Genomic DNA, 15133 nt, shown 5'->3' on the forward strand with positions numbered 1-15133 from the left:
TGTTAGGCTCTATATTCCCTGTTGTGAGTGGTTCTGTCGTTGTTAGGCTCTATATTCCCTGTTGTGAGTGGTTCTGTCGTTGTTAGGCTCTATATTCCCTGTTGAGAGTGGTTCCGTCGTTGTTAGGCTCTATATTCAATGTTGAGAGTGGTTCCGTCGTTGTTAGGCTCTATATTCCCTGTTGTGAGTGGTTCCGTCGTTGTTAGGCTCTATATTCCCTGTTGAGAGTGGTTCCGTCGTTGTTAGGCTCTATATTCCCTGTTGAGAGTGGTTCCGTCGTTGTTAGGCTCTATATTCCCTGTTGTGAGTGGTTCTGTCGTTGTTAGGCTCTATATTCCCTGTTGTGAGTGGTTCCGTCGTTGTTAGGCTCTATATTCCCTGTTGTGAGTGGTTCCGTCGTTGTTAGGCTCTATATTCCCTGTTGTGAGTGCAAAGGCATAGGTTTCCCTTGAACAATGGGGGCACAAAAACATTTACTTCCTAGTGACTCTGAGGGAGGGGAAGGCACTGACATTGCAAAGATCCAATCAATCCCAATGTCCTTTGTGAATGTGTGCTACTGTGTGTCTGCATCCCCAATATACATCATATTCTCTATTCAGTGCACTACTTTCGAGCAGGGCCCATATTTAGTGCACTAAATAGGTACTAGGGTTTCCATTTGGGACAGAGACTGAATGTGTGTATATGCAATTACACCCCACCATATCCTTCTGACAGTTTTGTTCCATTTGTTCCTCGGGTCGTTTCAAGATGCATTTATAAAAAAAAAAAAAATTGTTGTTGCAATTGTGCGTCTTGCATAATCACAAACAGCAGGACCATCTGTTGCCGACATACCTTAGCAGGTTATTTTAATGCTGTTTTCTTGTATCTGAATAACGCATCACCGTATTAACAAAATGATAATCCTCTGAATGTAAGGTCTGTGTTGTCAGTAGTAGGTCTGTGTGCTATGTGGAATCCTCTGACTGTAAGCTCTGTGTTGTCAGTAGTAGGTCTGTGTGCTATGTGGAATCCTCTGACTGTAAGCTCTGTGTTGTCAGTAGTAGGTCTGTGTGCTATGTGGAATCCTCTGACTGTAAGCTCTGTGTTGTCAGTAGTAGGTCTGTGTGCTATGTGGAATCCTCTGACTGCTAAAGGAGGTTTGTAATCTTTCCACAAAGGATAATAAAGGGAATAGAAAACATCATAACAAAATAACAACACATTATTATACCCTGAGAATATATATTTTTTTAAAGTAAGATTATATTCTCAAGATAAAGATTTACAGTACGACCATAGGCTACAGTGCAGTTTTATTCTCGGATTATGAAAAGGCTAAAACCATGCCTGGTGCTGTAGTAGGGTCACTTACGCACTGTATGGTCGAGAGAATAACGGGGAGAAAATAAGTAGCATCTACTGTTTGTCCCAAATGGCATCCTATTCCCTATATAGGCCTATGGGCCCTGGTCAAAAGTAGTGCACTACATAGGGAATAGGGTGCCATTTTGGGACACAGACCCTACTATCACAAATAGTGTTGTGTTGGAAATGGCCCTCCACAGTAAGCATGCTTCTGATAATGTGTTTTTCTATCTTGTAGAATCAGGGCCAGACACCAGAGAAGTCCTTCAGCTCAGTTGCATCTACTTGTCCCCATAAGGTAAGCTCTTCCTAGACCTATACAGGAAACAGTATATTACTCTATATAAACCTATACAGGATACAGTATATTACTCTATATAAACCTATACAGGATACAGTATATTACTCTATATAAACCTATACAGGATAAAGTATATTACTCTATATATACATAGTATACGGGATGCAGTATATTACTCTATATAAACCTATACAGGATACAGTATATTACTCTATATATACATAGTATACGGGATGCAGTATATTACTCTATATTAACCTATACAGGATAAAGTATATTACTCTATATTAACCTATACAGGATACAGTATATTACTCTATATATACATAGTATACGGGATGCAGTATATTACTCTATATAAACCTATACAGGATACAGTATATTACTCTATATATACATAGTCTACAGTATACAGTATATTACTCTATATATACATAGTCTACATGATACAGTATATTACTCTATGTATACATAGTCTACATGATACAGTATATTACTCTATATATACATAGTATATAGGATACAGTATATTACTCTATATTAACCTATACAGTATACAGTATATTACTCTATATATACATAGTCTACAGGATACAGTATATTACTCTATATATACATAGTCTACATGATACAGTATATTACTCTATATTAACCTATACATGATACAGTATATTACTCTATATATACATAGTATATAGGATACAGTATATTACTCTATATTAACCTATACAGTATACAGTATATTACTCTATATATACATAGTATACAGGATACAGTATATTACTCTATATTAACCTATACAGGACACAGTATATTACTCTATATATACATAGTCTACATGATACAGTATATTACTCTATATATACATAGTATATAGGATACAGTATATTACTCTATATATACATAGTATACAGCATACAGTATATTACTCTATATTAACCTATACAGGATACAGTATATTACTCTATATATACATAGTCTACAAGATACAGTATATTACTCTATATATACATAGTCTACAGGATACAGTATATTACTCTATATATACATAGTCTACAGGATACAGTATATTACTCTATATTAACCTGTACAGTATACGGTATATTACTCTATATGTACATAGTATACAGGATACGATATATTACTCTATATTAACCTATACAGGATACAGTATATTACTCTATATATACATAGTATACAGGATACAGTATATTACTCTATATATACATAGTATACAGGATACAGTATATTACTCTATATATACATAGTCTACAGGATACAGTATATTACTCTATATTAACCTGTACAGTATACGGTATATTACTCTATATATACATAGTATACAGGATACAGTATATTACTCTATATTAACCTATACAGGATACAGTATATTACTCTATATATACATAGTATACAGGATACGATATATTACTCTATATTAACCTATACAGGATACAGTATATTACTCTATATATACATAGTATACAGGATACAGTATATTACTCTATATATACATAGTATACAGGATACAGTATAGTACTCTATATTAACCTATACAGGATACAGTATATTACTCTATATATACATAGTCTACATGATACAGTATATTACTCTATATATACATAGTATATAGGATACAGTATATTACTCTATATATACATAGTATACAGCATACAGTATATTACTCTATATTAACCTATACAGGATACAGTATATTACTCTATATATATATAGTATACATGATACTGTATATTACTCTATATAAACCTATACAGGATACAGTATATTACTCTATATATACATAGTATATAGGATACAGTATATTACTCTATATATACATAGTATATAGGATACAGTATATTACTCTATATATACATAGTATACATGATACAGTATATTACTCTATATTAACCTATACAGGATACAGTATATTACACTATATTAACCTGTACAGTATACGGTATATTACTCTATATATACATAGTATACGGGATGCAGTATATTACTCTATATTAACCTATACAGGATACAGTATATTACTCTATATTAACCTATACAGGATACAGTATATTACTCTAAATATACATAGTATACGGGATGCAGTATATTACTCTATATAAACCTATACAGGATACAGTATATTACTCTATATATACATAGTATACATGATACAGTATATTACTCTATATTAACCTATACAGGATACAGTATATTACTCTATATATGCATAGTATACATGATACAGTATATTACTCTATATTAACCTATACAGGATACAGTATATTACACTATCTTAACCTATACAGGATACAGTATATTACACTATCTTAACCTAAACAGTATATAGTATATTTTGTATACATATTTCTACATGTATATAGTGAAGCTGGATTTCTGTTGTTCACAGGGATGTTTAACTAATACAATTTAAAATCATATTTTTCCTGTTAAATTGTGTTAATGACATCCACACTCTTTATTTTGTTGCAATTAAGAATTACTCCTCAAACTATACAAATGTAAATTAGAATTAGCATATATTTAAACATGATATGAGAATGTCAAATGTATTCAAATAATTTTCCCACTAGGCTATGCAGAGTAAAAAAAATCCACCATCCTCCAGACTTATTCAAGTAATCATCGCACAGTTAGTGTAAACTAACTTTACACTTGACTCTGCCACTGCTTCTACTTGTGAACGTGATAATGTGCGATGTAGTGAAATCCTCTCACGTCTTCCAGTTCACTTAGGAAAAAAAGTGTCAAAATGCCCGTGTCCTTTTCTGGTTGAATGGCACGGTCAAGAGTAAAAACACAGCACACAACAAACACTCCAGTCAAGAATAAGCCGTGTTAAAAAATAAACTCAGTTGAGAGGGCAGTCTGACTGCCTGTCATCGTGTGGCCAGCTGGAACTACACCTCTTTTCAGCCTAAAAACTACAATCCGGAATTGGATAACAACTACATGTTTGACTCTCCACTTGTTTCGGATTACAGCCGAGGGATACGGGGCTCGGGAAATGTACAACCTCTCGTATTCATAGACAACAACACTCTAGATGCAAGGACTGACAATCCAACGTATAGATTTACCAATACTCTGAAGCTATGCACTCAGCATTTTAATGTTGTAAACAATGGAGAGAAAACACCTAATATTCTGGGTTATGTTAAAGTTACTGACAGTTGCGATACACTCACAAGGCACTTATAATTCATATTCTTCAAGAATCAATGGCAAAGCAAATATAAAAATCTCAAATTGAAATGACCATTGAACAGCTAGGTTCCCCAAATCCCTGTCTGCACCTTTAATGTTCAGACAGCTTTCTAAAGTGACTCTTGTGCCATTGAAAGCTGCCGACTGGATGATATATATCGTCGCGTGTCTGACTGCGTTTGACCGTAAATAATACAACGCGACACTGTCCCCTGTCATTGGGAAATAATGAGCGAGGCAATCAGCTTTGTCCTGAGTCAGTCGACACAAAAACGACGCTGGAATCCCCGCCACGTCCTTCACATGGACCTGAACGGGTACCGCTCATGTTGAGATCACCTCTAATAAGACGAGCTCGGCGATATTGATGTCGTTGGGTCGCATCCCAAACGGCACCCTATTCCCTCTGCAGTGCACTACTCTTGACGACATAGGGACAAGGGTGTCATTTGAGACAGACAATACGTGTAAGTCTGTGGCCACTATATAGGGAATTGGGAGCCATGGGCCTTGGTCAAGTGTAGTGCACTATAAAGGGAATAGGGTGGCATTTCAGATGGAAACAAAGTCATATTGGCACCAGGAATAATCTGCATGCATATACTGCCCTTGAGATTTTAGGAAGCGTTTGCAATGTCCCATGTCACCTCTCTCATCAGCCGTGTCTCCTTAAAACAGCTGACGCAATAGAATGAAGCAAGGAATGCCACTTTGGCTGCTATACCCGTGGGTCACATGTTCACGTCTGGTCCACCCACATTATTCTCCATGATCCGGATTCACGGAGCAGAGAGAACACAGAGCCAGCAGGGTATTACACTGTCACTCAGCTACGTTACACACAGAGCAGAGAGAACACAGAGCCAGCAGGGTATTACACTGTCACTCAGCTACGTTACACACAGAGCAGAGAGAACACAGAGCCAGCAGGGTATTACACTGTCACTCAGCTACGTTACACACGGAGCAGAGAGAACACAGAGCCAGCAGGGTATTACACTGTCACTCAGCTACGTTACACACGGAGCAGAGAGAACACAGAGCCAGCAGGGTATTACACTGTCACTCAGCTACGTTACACACGGAGCAGAGAGAACACAGAGCCAGCAGGGTATTACACTGTCACTCAGCTACGTTACACACAGAGCAGAGAGAACACAGAGCCAGCAGGGTATTACACTGTCACTCAGCTACGTTACACACGGAGCAGAGAGAACACAGAGCCAGCAGGGTATTACACTGTCACTCAGCTACGTTACACACGGAGCAGAGAGAACACAGAGCCAGCAGGGTATTTCACTGTCACTCAGCTACGTTACACACGGAGCAGAGAGAACACAGAGCCAGCAGGGTATTACACTGTCACTCAGCTACGTTACACACGGAGCAGAGAGAACACAGAGCCAGCAGGGTATTACGCTGTCACTCAGCTACATTACACACAGAGCAGAGAGAACACAGAGCCAGCAGGGTATTACACTGTCACTCAGCTACGTTACACACGGAGCAGAGAGAACACAGAGCCAGCAGGGTATTACACTGTCACTCAGCTACGTTACACACAGAGCAGAGAGAACACAGAGCAGAGAGAACACAGAGCTAGCAGGATAATTTACTGTCACTCAGCTACGTTACACACAGAGCAGAGAGAGAACACAGAGCAGAGAGAACACAGAGCAGAGAGAACACAGAGCAGAGAGAACACAGAGCAGAGAGAACACAGAGCAGAGAGAACACAGAGCTAGCAGGATAATATACTGTCACTCAGCTACATTACACACAGAGCACACAGACTATCCTCTGGGGTTTGAACATTGTTCATCCTTTGTATTCCATTGACACACCCATGTGTCAACCCAAGTAACATAACAACAAAATCCCCATCAAAATGTGTCAGTTTAAGCTAGAGATATCATGTGTTTTCCATTGAGTGAGTCTAAATCCACCGTAGACGCCTGTGCCGGCATTCTTCATCTGCCGTGGAAGGAGGCCGAGCTACAGCGCTGCTTGTCAGACCATGAGGCATCCCCCCCAAAAAAATCGGTATTCTCTAAAATATATCTGTAACACCGTCCAAGTCACAGGACTTGTTTCAAGTTGGCAACGCTGATGTGCAAACTTCTGTCTGTATCATCCGAACGGTTTGGCATACATATAATCAATGCCACTCTGGAAAGGGGAGTCTCCCGTGAATACGATGGTGTTCTCCGTTTTGCTCTACGACCCCCACAAGTGTCACCGGGCTTGTCTGAAGGTAACCCATTCAAACGAATGGAAGCGTGGAGGTAGTTTTGTGCCCCTCAAAATAAGGTGTTAAATTTGAGTAAAACACGTTTACTACATTTCCTGAGCATTCTTATATCTCTTAGATATAGGACAGACACTTCAAAATTGTATTTCTTATGATTAATTGTTTTAGTGTATCAATACACCTAGTCACGACAAAGATACAGGTGTCTTTCCTAACTTAGTTGCTAGAGAGGAAGGAAACCACTCAGGGATTTCACCATGAGGCCAATGGCGACTTTAAAGCAGTTACAGAGTTCATGGATGTGTTATTAATTTATGAATGTCTTATTCGATGTGATTATATGGGCTATAGCAAAGGCAAAATTCATTATTTATTTATTTTTTATATATATATATTTTTTTTAGACCTAAAGGAGTCCTAAAATTAAAAATCAAATAGCTACATGACCCTCCCCCCCTTCTGACTATCCTCTAAGGTCTGAACATTGTTAAACTACTAACTATCCTCTAAGGTCTGATTACTGACTATCCTCTGGGGTGTGATCCTTATTAAACTACAATAATATCTCAAATTAAACGCATGGTCCCTCCACCAACACACCCTCTCTTATTCAAACCCATTTCATCTTCTCTATTTGGTGTCTTGCTAAAAAATCTAAAGACTCACAGAGAGAATCAGTGAATAATTGATCAGCGAAACCCCTCCTCAGAGCTTGACAAGGGCGAGGGCTAAAGCTATAATATTTCTTGAAGCAAGCATATTGTATATTGTAAGACATTGCAAACAGCTGAAGAGCATTGCAAACACCTGAAGAGCATTCTGAATAACACCATTTTAAGGATTTTTTTTATCCTTTTGGTCACAAAATATTCAATAATGAAATGAGTCCATATTTTGTACTAAATCTTCAGTAATGAAACGACTCCGTGTTCTGTGTATAGTGTAATGACAGAGGCAGATGGCAGATGGTTGGTGTGATGGAGGGGGACTGGTTCATCCACCTCTCCCTGTATGGGGTTGCATGCCCAACCCTGTCACTGCCAGGTTCATGAAATTACTATGGGAAACAAAATCATTACGCATCCCTCCTTGTGGGACCATAACAGTGTCACAAATAGCAACCTATTACCCTTTATAGTGCACTTCTTTTGACAAGTTTCCATAGGGCTCTGGTCAAAAGAAGTTCACTATAAAGGGAAAAGGGTCCCATTTGGGACACATCCATGCTGCTAACACCTTATTTTTCTCGCATGCTTTGTCAGTCCACTATGCAATATACGAGAGCATTAAAGCTGTTTAGCAAAACCTAAACCTAAACCTAAACCTAAGAGTAGTAACCAAGTATGAATTATTCATCAAATTAAATTAAATTTTATGAAGTTTTTATAAAAGTTTACAACTTTACATCAAACTTTACATATATATTTTTTTTATATTTTTTTTACATCAGCAGTCACAAAATGCTTTACAGATACCCGGCCTAAACCTAAACCGAAACCTAAACCTAAACCTAAACCTAAACCTAAACCTAAACCTTAACCTAAACCTAAACCTAAACCCCAAAGAACAAAACACGTAGAAGCAGACATGTTTGGGATATAATATAATCTCTGGATAACCCGTCTATGTATAAACTGTTGTCAGGGTCTTAAAGCCAAGGAAACCTGCTGGTGAATAAGGATATCTTAAATAATATAGTATAGTATAATATAGTATAGTATAGTATAATATAGTATCGTATAATATAGTTTAATATAGTATAGTATAATATAGTATAGTGTAATATAGTTTAATATTGTATAGTATAATATAGTATAGTATAATATAGTATAGTATAGTATAATATAGTATAGTATAATATAGTATAGTATAATATAGTATAATATAGTATAGTATAATATAGTTTAATATAGTATAATATAGTATAGTATAATATAGTATAGTATAATATAGTTTAATATAGCATAGTATAATATAGTATAGTATAATACAGTATAGTATACTATAGTATAGTATAATATAGTTTAAAATAGTATAGTATAATATAGTATAGTATAATATAGTTTAATATAGTATAATATAGTATAGTATAATATAGTATAGTATAATATAGTTTAATATAGTATAGTATAATATTGTATAGTATAATATAGTATAGTATAATATAGTATAGTATAATATAGTATAGTATAATACAGTTTAATATAGTATAGTATAATATAGTATAGTATAATATAGTTTAATATAGTATAGTATAATATTGTATAGTATAATATAGTATAGTATAACATAGTATAGTATAATATAGTATAGTATAATATAGTATAGTATAATACAGTTTAATATAGTATAGTATAATATAGTATAGTCTAATATAGTATAGTATAATATAGTATAGTATAATACAGTTTAATATAGTATAGTATAATATAGTATAGTATACTATAGTATAGTATAATATAGTTTAGTATAGTATAGTATAATATAGTATAATAGAGTTTAATATAGTATAGTATAATATAGTATAATATAGTACAGTATACCATAGTATAGTATAATATAGTTTAATATAAGGTTGGAGCTAACTCAAGGGTTAAGTTTGGAGTTAAACTCAAGGGTTAAGTTTGGAGTTAAACTCAAGGGTTAAGGTTGGAGTTAAACTCAAAGCAGCGAGTCATAGGCGGACTGGGAGACACACACACACACACACACACACACACACACACACACACACACACACACACACACACACACACACACACACACACACACACACACACACACACACACACACACACACACACACACACTCTCTCTCTCTTCAGGTGAAGTTGATCCTGTAAGACAATCAGGAACAATCACAGCACCCTGCACCCTCTCCAAGGTTCCATTGTGGACGTCGTCAGACAAAAATATGTGCTACGACTTAAAAAATAATAATTTAAAAGACAATCTGAAAGGTTATTTTTTTAATAATTAATTGTAATTAATAATAATAAATTAATAATTTATTTTATTTGTATATCTCTCATCAGCATACCCCTTTTATTGTATCTTTATTTAATAATTAGGCAAGTCAGTCAAGAACAAATTCTTATTTTCAACGAAGGCCTAGGAACAGTGGGTTAACTGCCTTGTTCAGGCGGCAGAACGACAGATTTGTACCTTGTCAGCTCTGGGATTCGAACTTGCAACCTTTTGATTACTAGTCCAACGCTCTAACCACTAGGCTACCCTGCCACCCCATTTGTGACCTCTGGGTCTGGCCTGGTGTAGCAGCTGTCACCAGTGTACACCAGCATGTCCATATCAAAAGGCTGCCAGCTAGCCATGCCCGGATAGAGAGATATATACATAGAAGTAATGTGGCGACCAACTGGGCGATTTCTTCTTTCTGCAGTCTGTTCTGGCTTATCTGCAGAACCTCCATGTGACAAGGATCATTATATGTTGTGACAGGTCACAGACAATAACACTGGTATAGCTGGTGTACAGTGCCTTCACTCCTCTTTACTTGTTTCACATTGTGTTGTGTGACAGACTGTTTTTAACATTTATTAAATTGAGATGTTTTGTCACTGGCCTACATACAATACCACATCATGTTAATGTTAAACAAGGTTTTCCAAATGTTTTCCAAATTGATGGCAAGCCTAAATACATTTAGGAGTAAAACAAATTTAACAAGTCACATAATAAGTTGCATTGACTCTCCCTGTGCAATAGTAGTGTTTAATGTATTTTTTTCAATGACTACCTCATCTCTCTACCCCACACATACAATTATCTGTAAGGTCACTCAGTCAAAGCAGTGAATTTCAAACACAGATTCAACCACAAAGACCAGGGAGGTTTTCCAATGCCTCATAAAGAAGGGCACCTATTGGTAGATGTGTAAAACAACAAAACAGACATTGAATATCCCTTTGAGGTGAAGTTAATAATTACTCTTTCAAGGATTTCAGCATGAGGCAAATTGTGTCATTATAAACAGTTACAGAGTTTATTGGCAGCGATCAGAGAAAACTGAGGATTGATCAACAACATAGTAGTTGCACCACAATACTAACCAAAATGGCAAAGTGAAAAATAAGGAAGCCTGTACAGAATTAAAATATTCCCAAAAAGTATGCATCCTGTTTGCAACAAGGCACTAAAGTAATACTGAAAAAAAAATCAAAAACAATTAACTTTTTTTGTGTTATGTTTGGGCCAAATCCCAACACATTACTGAGTACCACTCTCCATATTTTCCAGCATAGTGGTGGCTGCATCATGTTATGTGTTTGCTTGTAATTGTTAAGGACTGGGGAGTTTTTCAGGATAAAAACTAAACGGAATGGAGCTAAGCGTAGACAAACCCCTGGAGGAACACCTGGTTTAGTCTGCTTTCCACTAGTCACTGTGTCACGCCCTGACCATAGATAGCCATTGTTTCTCTATATTGAAGTAGGCCAGGGCGTGACTGGGGGTGATCTAGTTTATTTAGTTTTATGTGGTGTTCTAGTTTATATTCTATGTTGGTGATTTGTATGATTCCCAATTAGATGCAACTGGTAATTGTTGTCTCTCACTGGGGATCATATTTAAGTAGCTGTTTTTCCCACCTGTGTTTATGGGATATTGTTTTGAGTCAGCGCACGTAGAATCTCTGTAGTCACGGTTCGTTGTTAGTTTATTGTTTCTTTGTTTTTGTCTTTGCTAAGTTTCACTTTACTTTAAAAACTATGTGGAACTCAACATCTGTTGAGCCAAGGTCCGACATTTATTCCAGCGAACGTGACACACTGGGAGATGAATTCACCTTTCAGAATGACAATAACCTAAAATACAAGTACAAATCTACACTGGGTTGATGACCAAGAAGACAGTGAATGTTCCTGAGAGGCCTATTTATAGTTTTCACTTTAAATCTACTTGAAAATCTAGGGCAAGACTTGAACATTGTTGTCTGATCAACAAACCATTTTACCAGAGCTTGAATAATATAGTTGAAAAGCTCTAAGATGCATAACCCAGAAAGACGTACAGCTTTAATCACTGCTAAAGGTGCTTCTACACACTATGGAGTCAGGGGTCTGATTACTTAAGCAAATTAAGATATTTCTGTATTTACTTTTCAATGAATTTGAAAACAATTTTAAAATAAATGTTTTAACTTTGCCATCATGGGGTATTTAATAAATTTTGAATGTAACTCAGCAAAATGTGGAGTAAGTCTATTGGTTATGATTGCTTACTTTCTTGGTTACTTTCTGAACACACTGTACATGTGATAGCAACATGCAGACATTATGAGTCTGTGATGAATTGCAGGGGACTGTAAAATATAATGACATTAAGTGTACGTCTTAGATGCATTTATCTTCCTGTCTATAATTTCCCGGTAACTGCTTTGGCAACCTAAATGCAATTATAGACAGTACTATACATCAGTGTAGTGTTTCCCAAATTGTTTCCCCACCCGAGTGAAAAAGTTGTACACACTACACACTGCTACAGATAAGGGGCAGGAACAAATGAATGTAAGGAAAAAGAGAGCAAACTATTTTCTGTAAAAAAAATATATATATATATATATATATATATATATATATATATATATATATATATGGAGAATGAAAAACAACATTGTTTATTATTTTTGAAATTGATCACATTATGTCGTAGTGCATAGTCTGAATTTTGTTATCCACGTAATGTAAAAATGGGATTGGAATTGCATTAGTTCACGTGGTTAGTATTCTGTTCGTCGTCTTCAAGCTCTGCTCTCATAAAGTCCCTACTATAACGGTTTATGAGGTTGAGTCAATCCTCTGGAGGCCTTGCTAGGCTGCCGGCTATCCTCCATTTTTAACTAAAGATGTCACCTCCCCAGTGAAATGAATCACACAACAAAGGTTAATGATGATATCAATTGATAGGTGAAGTATGATTCTAGCAAATAGTGTGAATATATACACTGAGTGTACAAAACATTAAGAACACCTGCTCCTTCCGTGACATAGACTAATTAGGGGAATCCAGGTGAAAGCTATAATCCCTTGTTGATGTCACTTGTTAAATCCACTTCAATCAGTGTAGATGTAAGGGAGGAGACAGGTTTAAATAAGGATTTTTAAGCCTTGAGGCATGGATTGTGAATGTGTGCCATTCAGAAGGTGAATGGACAACACTAAAGACCTTCAATCACCTTTTTTATTTCATTAGGCAAGTCAGTTAAGAACAAATTCTTATTTTCAATGACGGCCTTGGAACAGTGGGTTAACTGCCTTGTTCAGGGACAGAACAGCAGATTTTTACCTTGTCAGCTCGGGGAATTGATCTTGCAACCTTTCGGGTACTAGCCCAAAATTCTAACAACTAGGCTACCCCACCTTTGAACAGGGTATGGTAGGAGGTGCCAGGCTACTACCAGTTTGAGTGTGTCAAGAACTGCAACACTGCTGGGTTTTTCATGCTCAACAGTTTCCTGTGTGTGTCAAGAATGTATTATTTATTTATTATTTATCCGTTATTTTACCAGGTAAGTTGACTGAGAACACATTCTCATTTGCAGCAACGACCTGGGGAATAGTTACAGGGGAGAGGAGGGGGATGAATGAGCCAATTGTAAACTGGGGATTATTAGGTGACCGTGATGGTTTGAGGGCCAGATTGAGAATTTAGCCAGGACACTGGGGTTAACACCCCTACTCTTACGATAAGTGCCATGGGATCTTTAATGACCTCAGAGAGTCAGGACACCCGTTTAACGTCCCATCCGAAATACGGCACCCTACAAAAGGGCAGTGTCCCCAATCACTGCCCTGGGGCATTGGGATATTTTTTTAGACCAGAGGAAAAAGTGTCTCCTACAGGTCCTCCAACACCATTTCCAGCAGCATCTGGTCTCCCATCCAGGAACTGACCAGGACAAATCCTGCTGAGCTTCAGAAGCAAGCCAGCAGTGGTATAAAGGGTGGCATGCTGCTGGCATAAAGAATAGTCCACCACCCAAAGGACATCCAACCAACATGGGCCAGAATCCCTTTGGAATGCATTCAACACCTTGTAGAGTCTATGCCCCAATGGATTGAGGTTGTTCTGAGGGCAAAAGGGGTTTTGTTTTGTACACTAGTGGATCTCCTTACCTCTCCTCTCTCATCTCCTCTCCTCTTCTCTCTCATATCCTCCCCCCTCTTCTCCTCTCCTCTTCCATACCATTCTAATTTCCTCTTTCCTCCCTCTCGTCCGTTAAACCAATCAGGGACTCAAGTGCCTTCCCTCCAATCAATTACATCCCAAATCAGTGCAGACCCCTTTGACACAGAATCATTTGTCAAGTCACCACTGATGTCTGAGTGCAGGTCGCACATAGTCAGAGGCTGTGTCCACCTGGAAATCACTCTGCTCCAGTGTGCTCTCCTGCCGTGCAGGTCCCACATAGTCAGAGGCTGTGTCCACCTGGAAATCACTCTGCTCCAGTGTGCTCTCCTGCCGTGCAGGTCCCACATAGTCAGAGGCTGTGTCCACCTGGAAATCACTCTGCTCCAGTGTGCTCTCCTGCCGTGCAGGTCCCACATAGTCAGGGGCTGTGTCCACCTGGAAATCACTCTGCTCCAGTGTGCTCTCCTGCCGTGCAGGTCCCACATAGTCAGAGGCTGTGTCCACCTGGAAATCACTCTGCTCCAGTGTGCTCTCCTGCCGTGCAGGTCCCACATAGTCAGAGGCTGTGTCCACCTGGAAATCACTCTGCTCCAGTGTGCTCACCTGCCGTGCAGGTCCCACATAGTCAGAGGCTGTGTCCACCTGGAAATCACTCTGCTCCAGTGTGCTCTCCTGCCGTGCAGGTCCCACATAGTCAGAGGCTGTGTCCACCTGGAAATCACTCTGCTCCAGTGTGCTCTCCTGCCGTGCGCCGTCCTATTCATGGGATGTCATTGTGTGCAGGATTTTAGTTTAGCCTTGTCCCATGGATGATGCCTGCATTAGCCTCTTACCCTGTTGAACGGACATACTCC

At 37.8% G+C, this 15133-nt stretch overlaps 1 protein-coding gene across 1 annotated transcript in view; it reads left to right on the top strand.

Annotated features, from left to right (window-relative positions):
- The window catches only part of LOC135526775 (protocadherin-11 X-linked-like), a 309098-nt gene that overhangs the window by 133439 nt on the left and 160526 nt on the right, over positions 1-15133 (top strand). Inside the window, exon 4 of the mRNA XM_064955432.1 lies at positions 1592-1651. Coding sequence (XP_064811504.1) covers positions 1592-1651 — 60 coding nt within the window. The remainder of the gene's footprint in view (positions 1-1591; positions 1652-15133) is intronic.

The sequence above is a fragment of the Oncorhynchus masou genome, chromosome 32, assembly GCF_036934945.1.
Source record: "Oncorhynchus masou masou isolate Uvic2021 chromosome 32, UVic_Omas_1.1, whole genome shotgun sequence".
Taxonomy (NCBI): domain Eukaryota; kingdom Metazoa; phylum Chordata; class Actinopteri; order Salmoniformes; family Salmonidae; genus Oncorhynchus; species Oncorhynchus masou.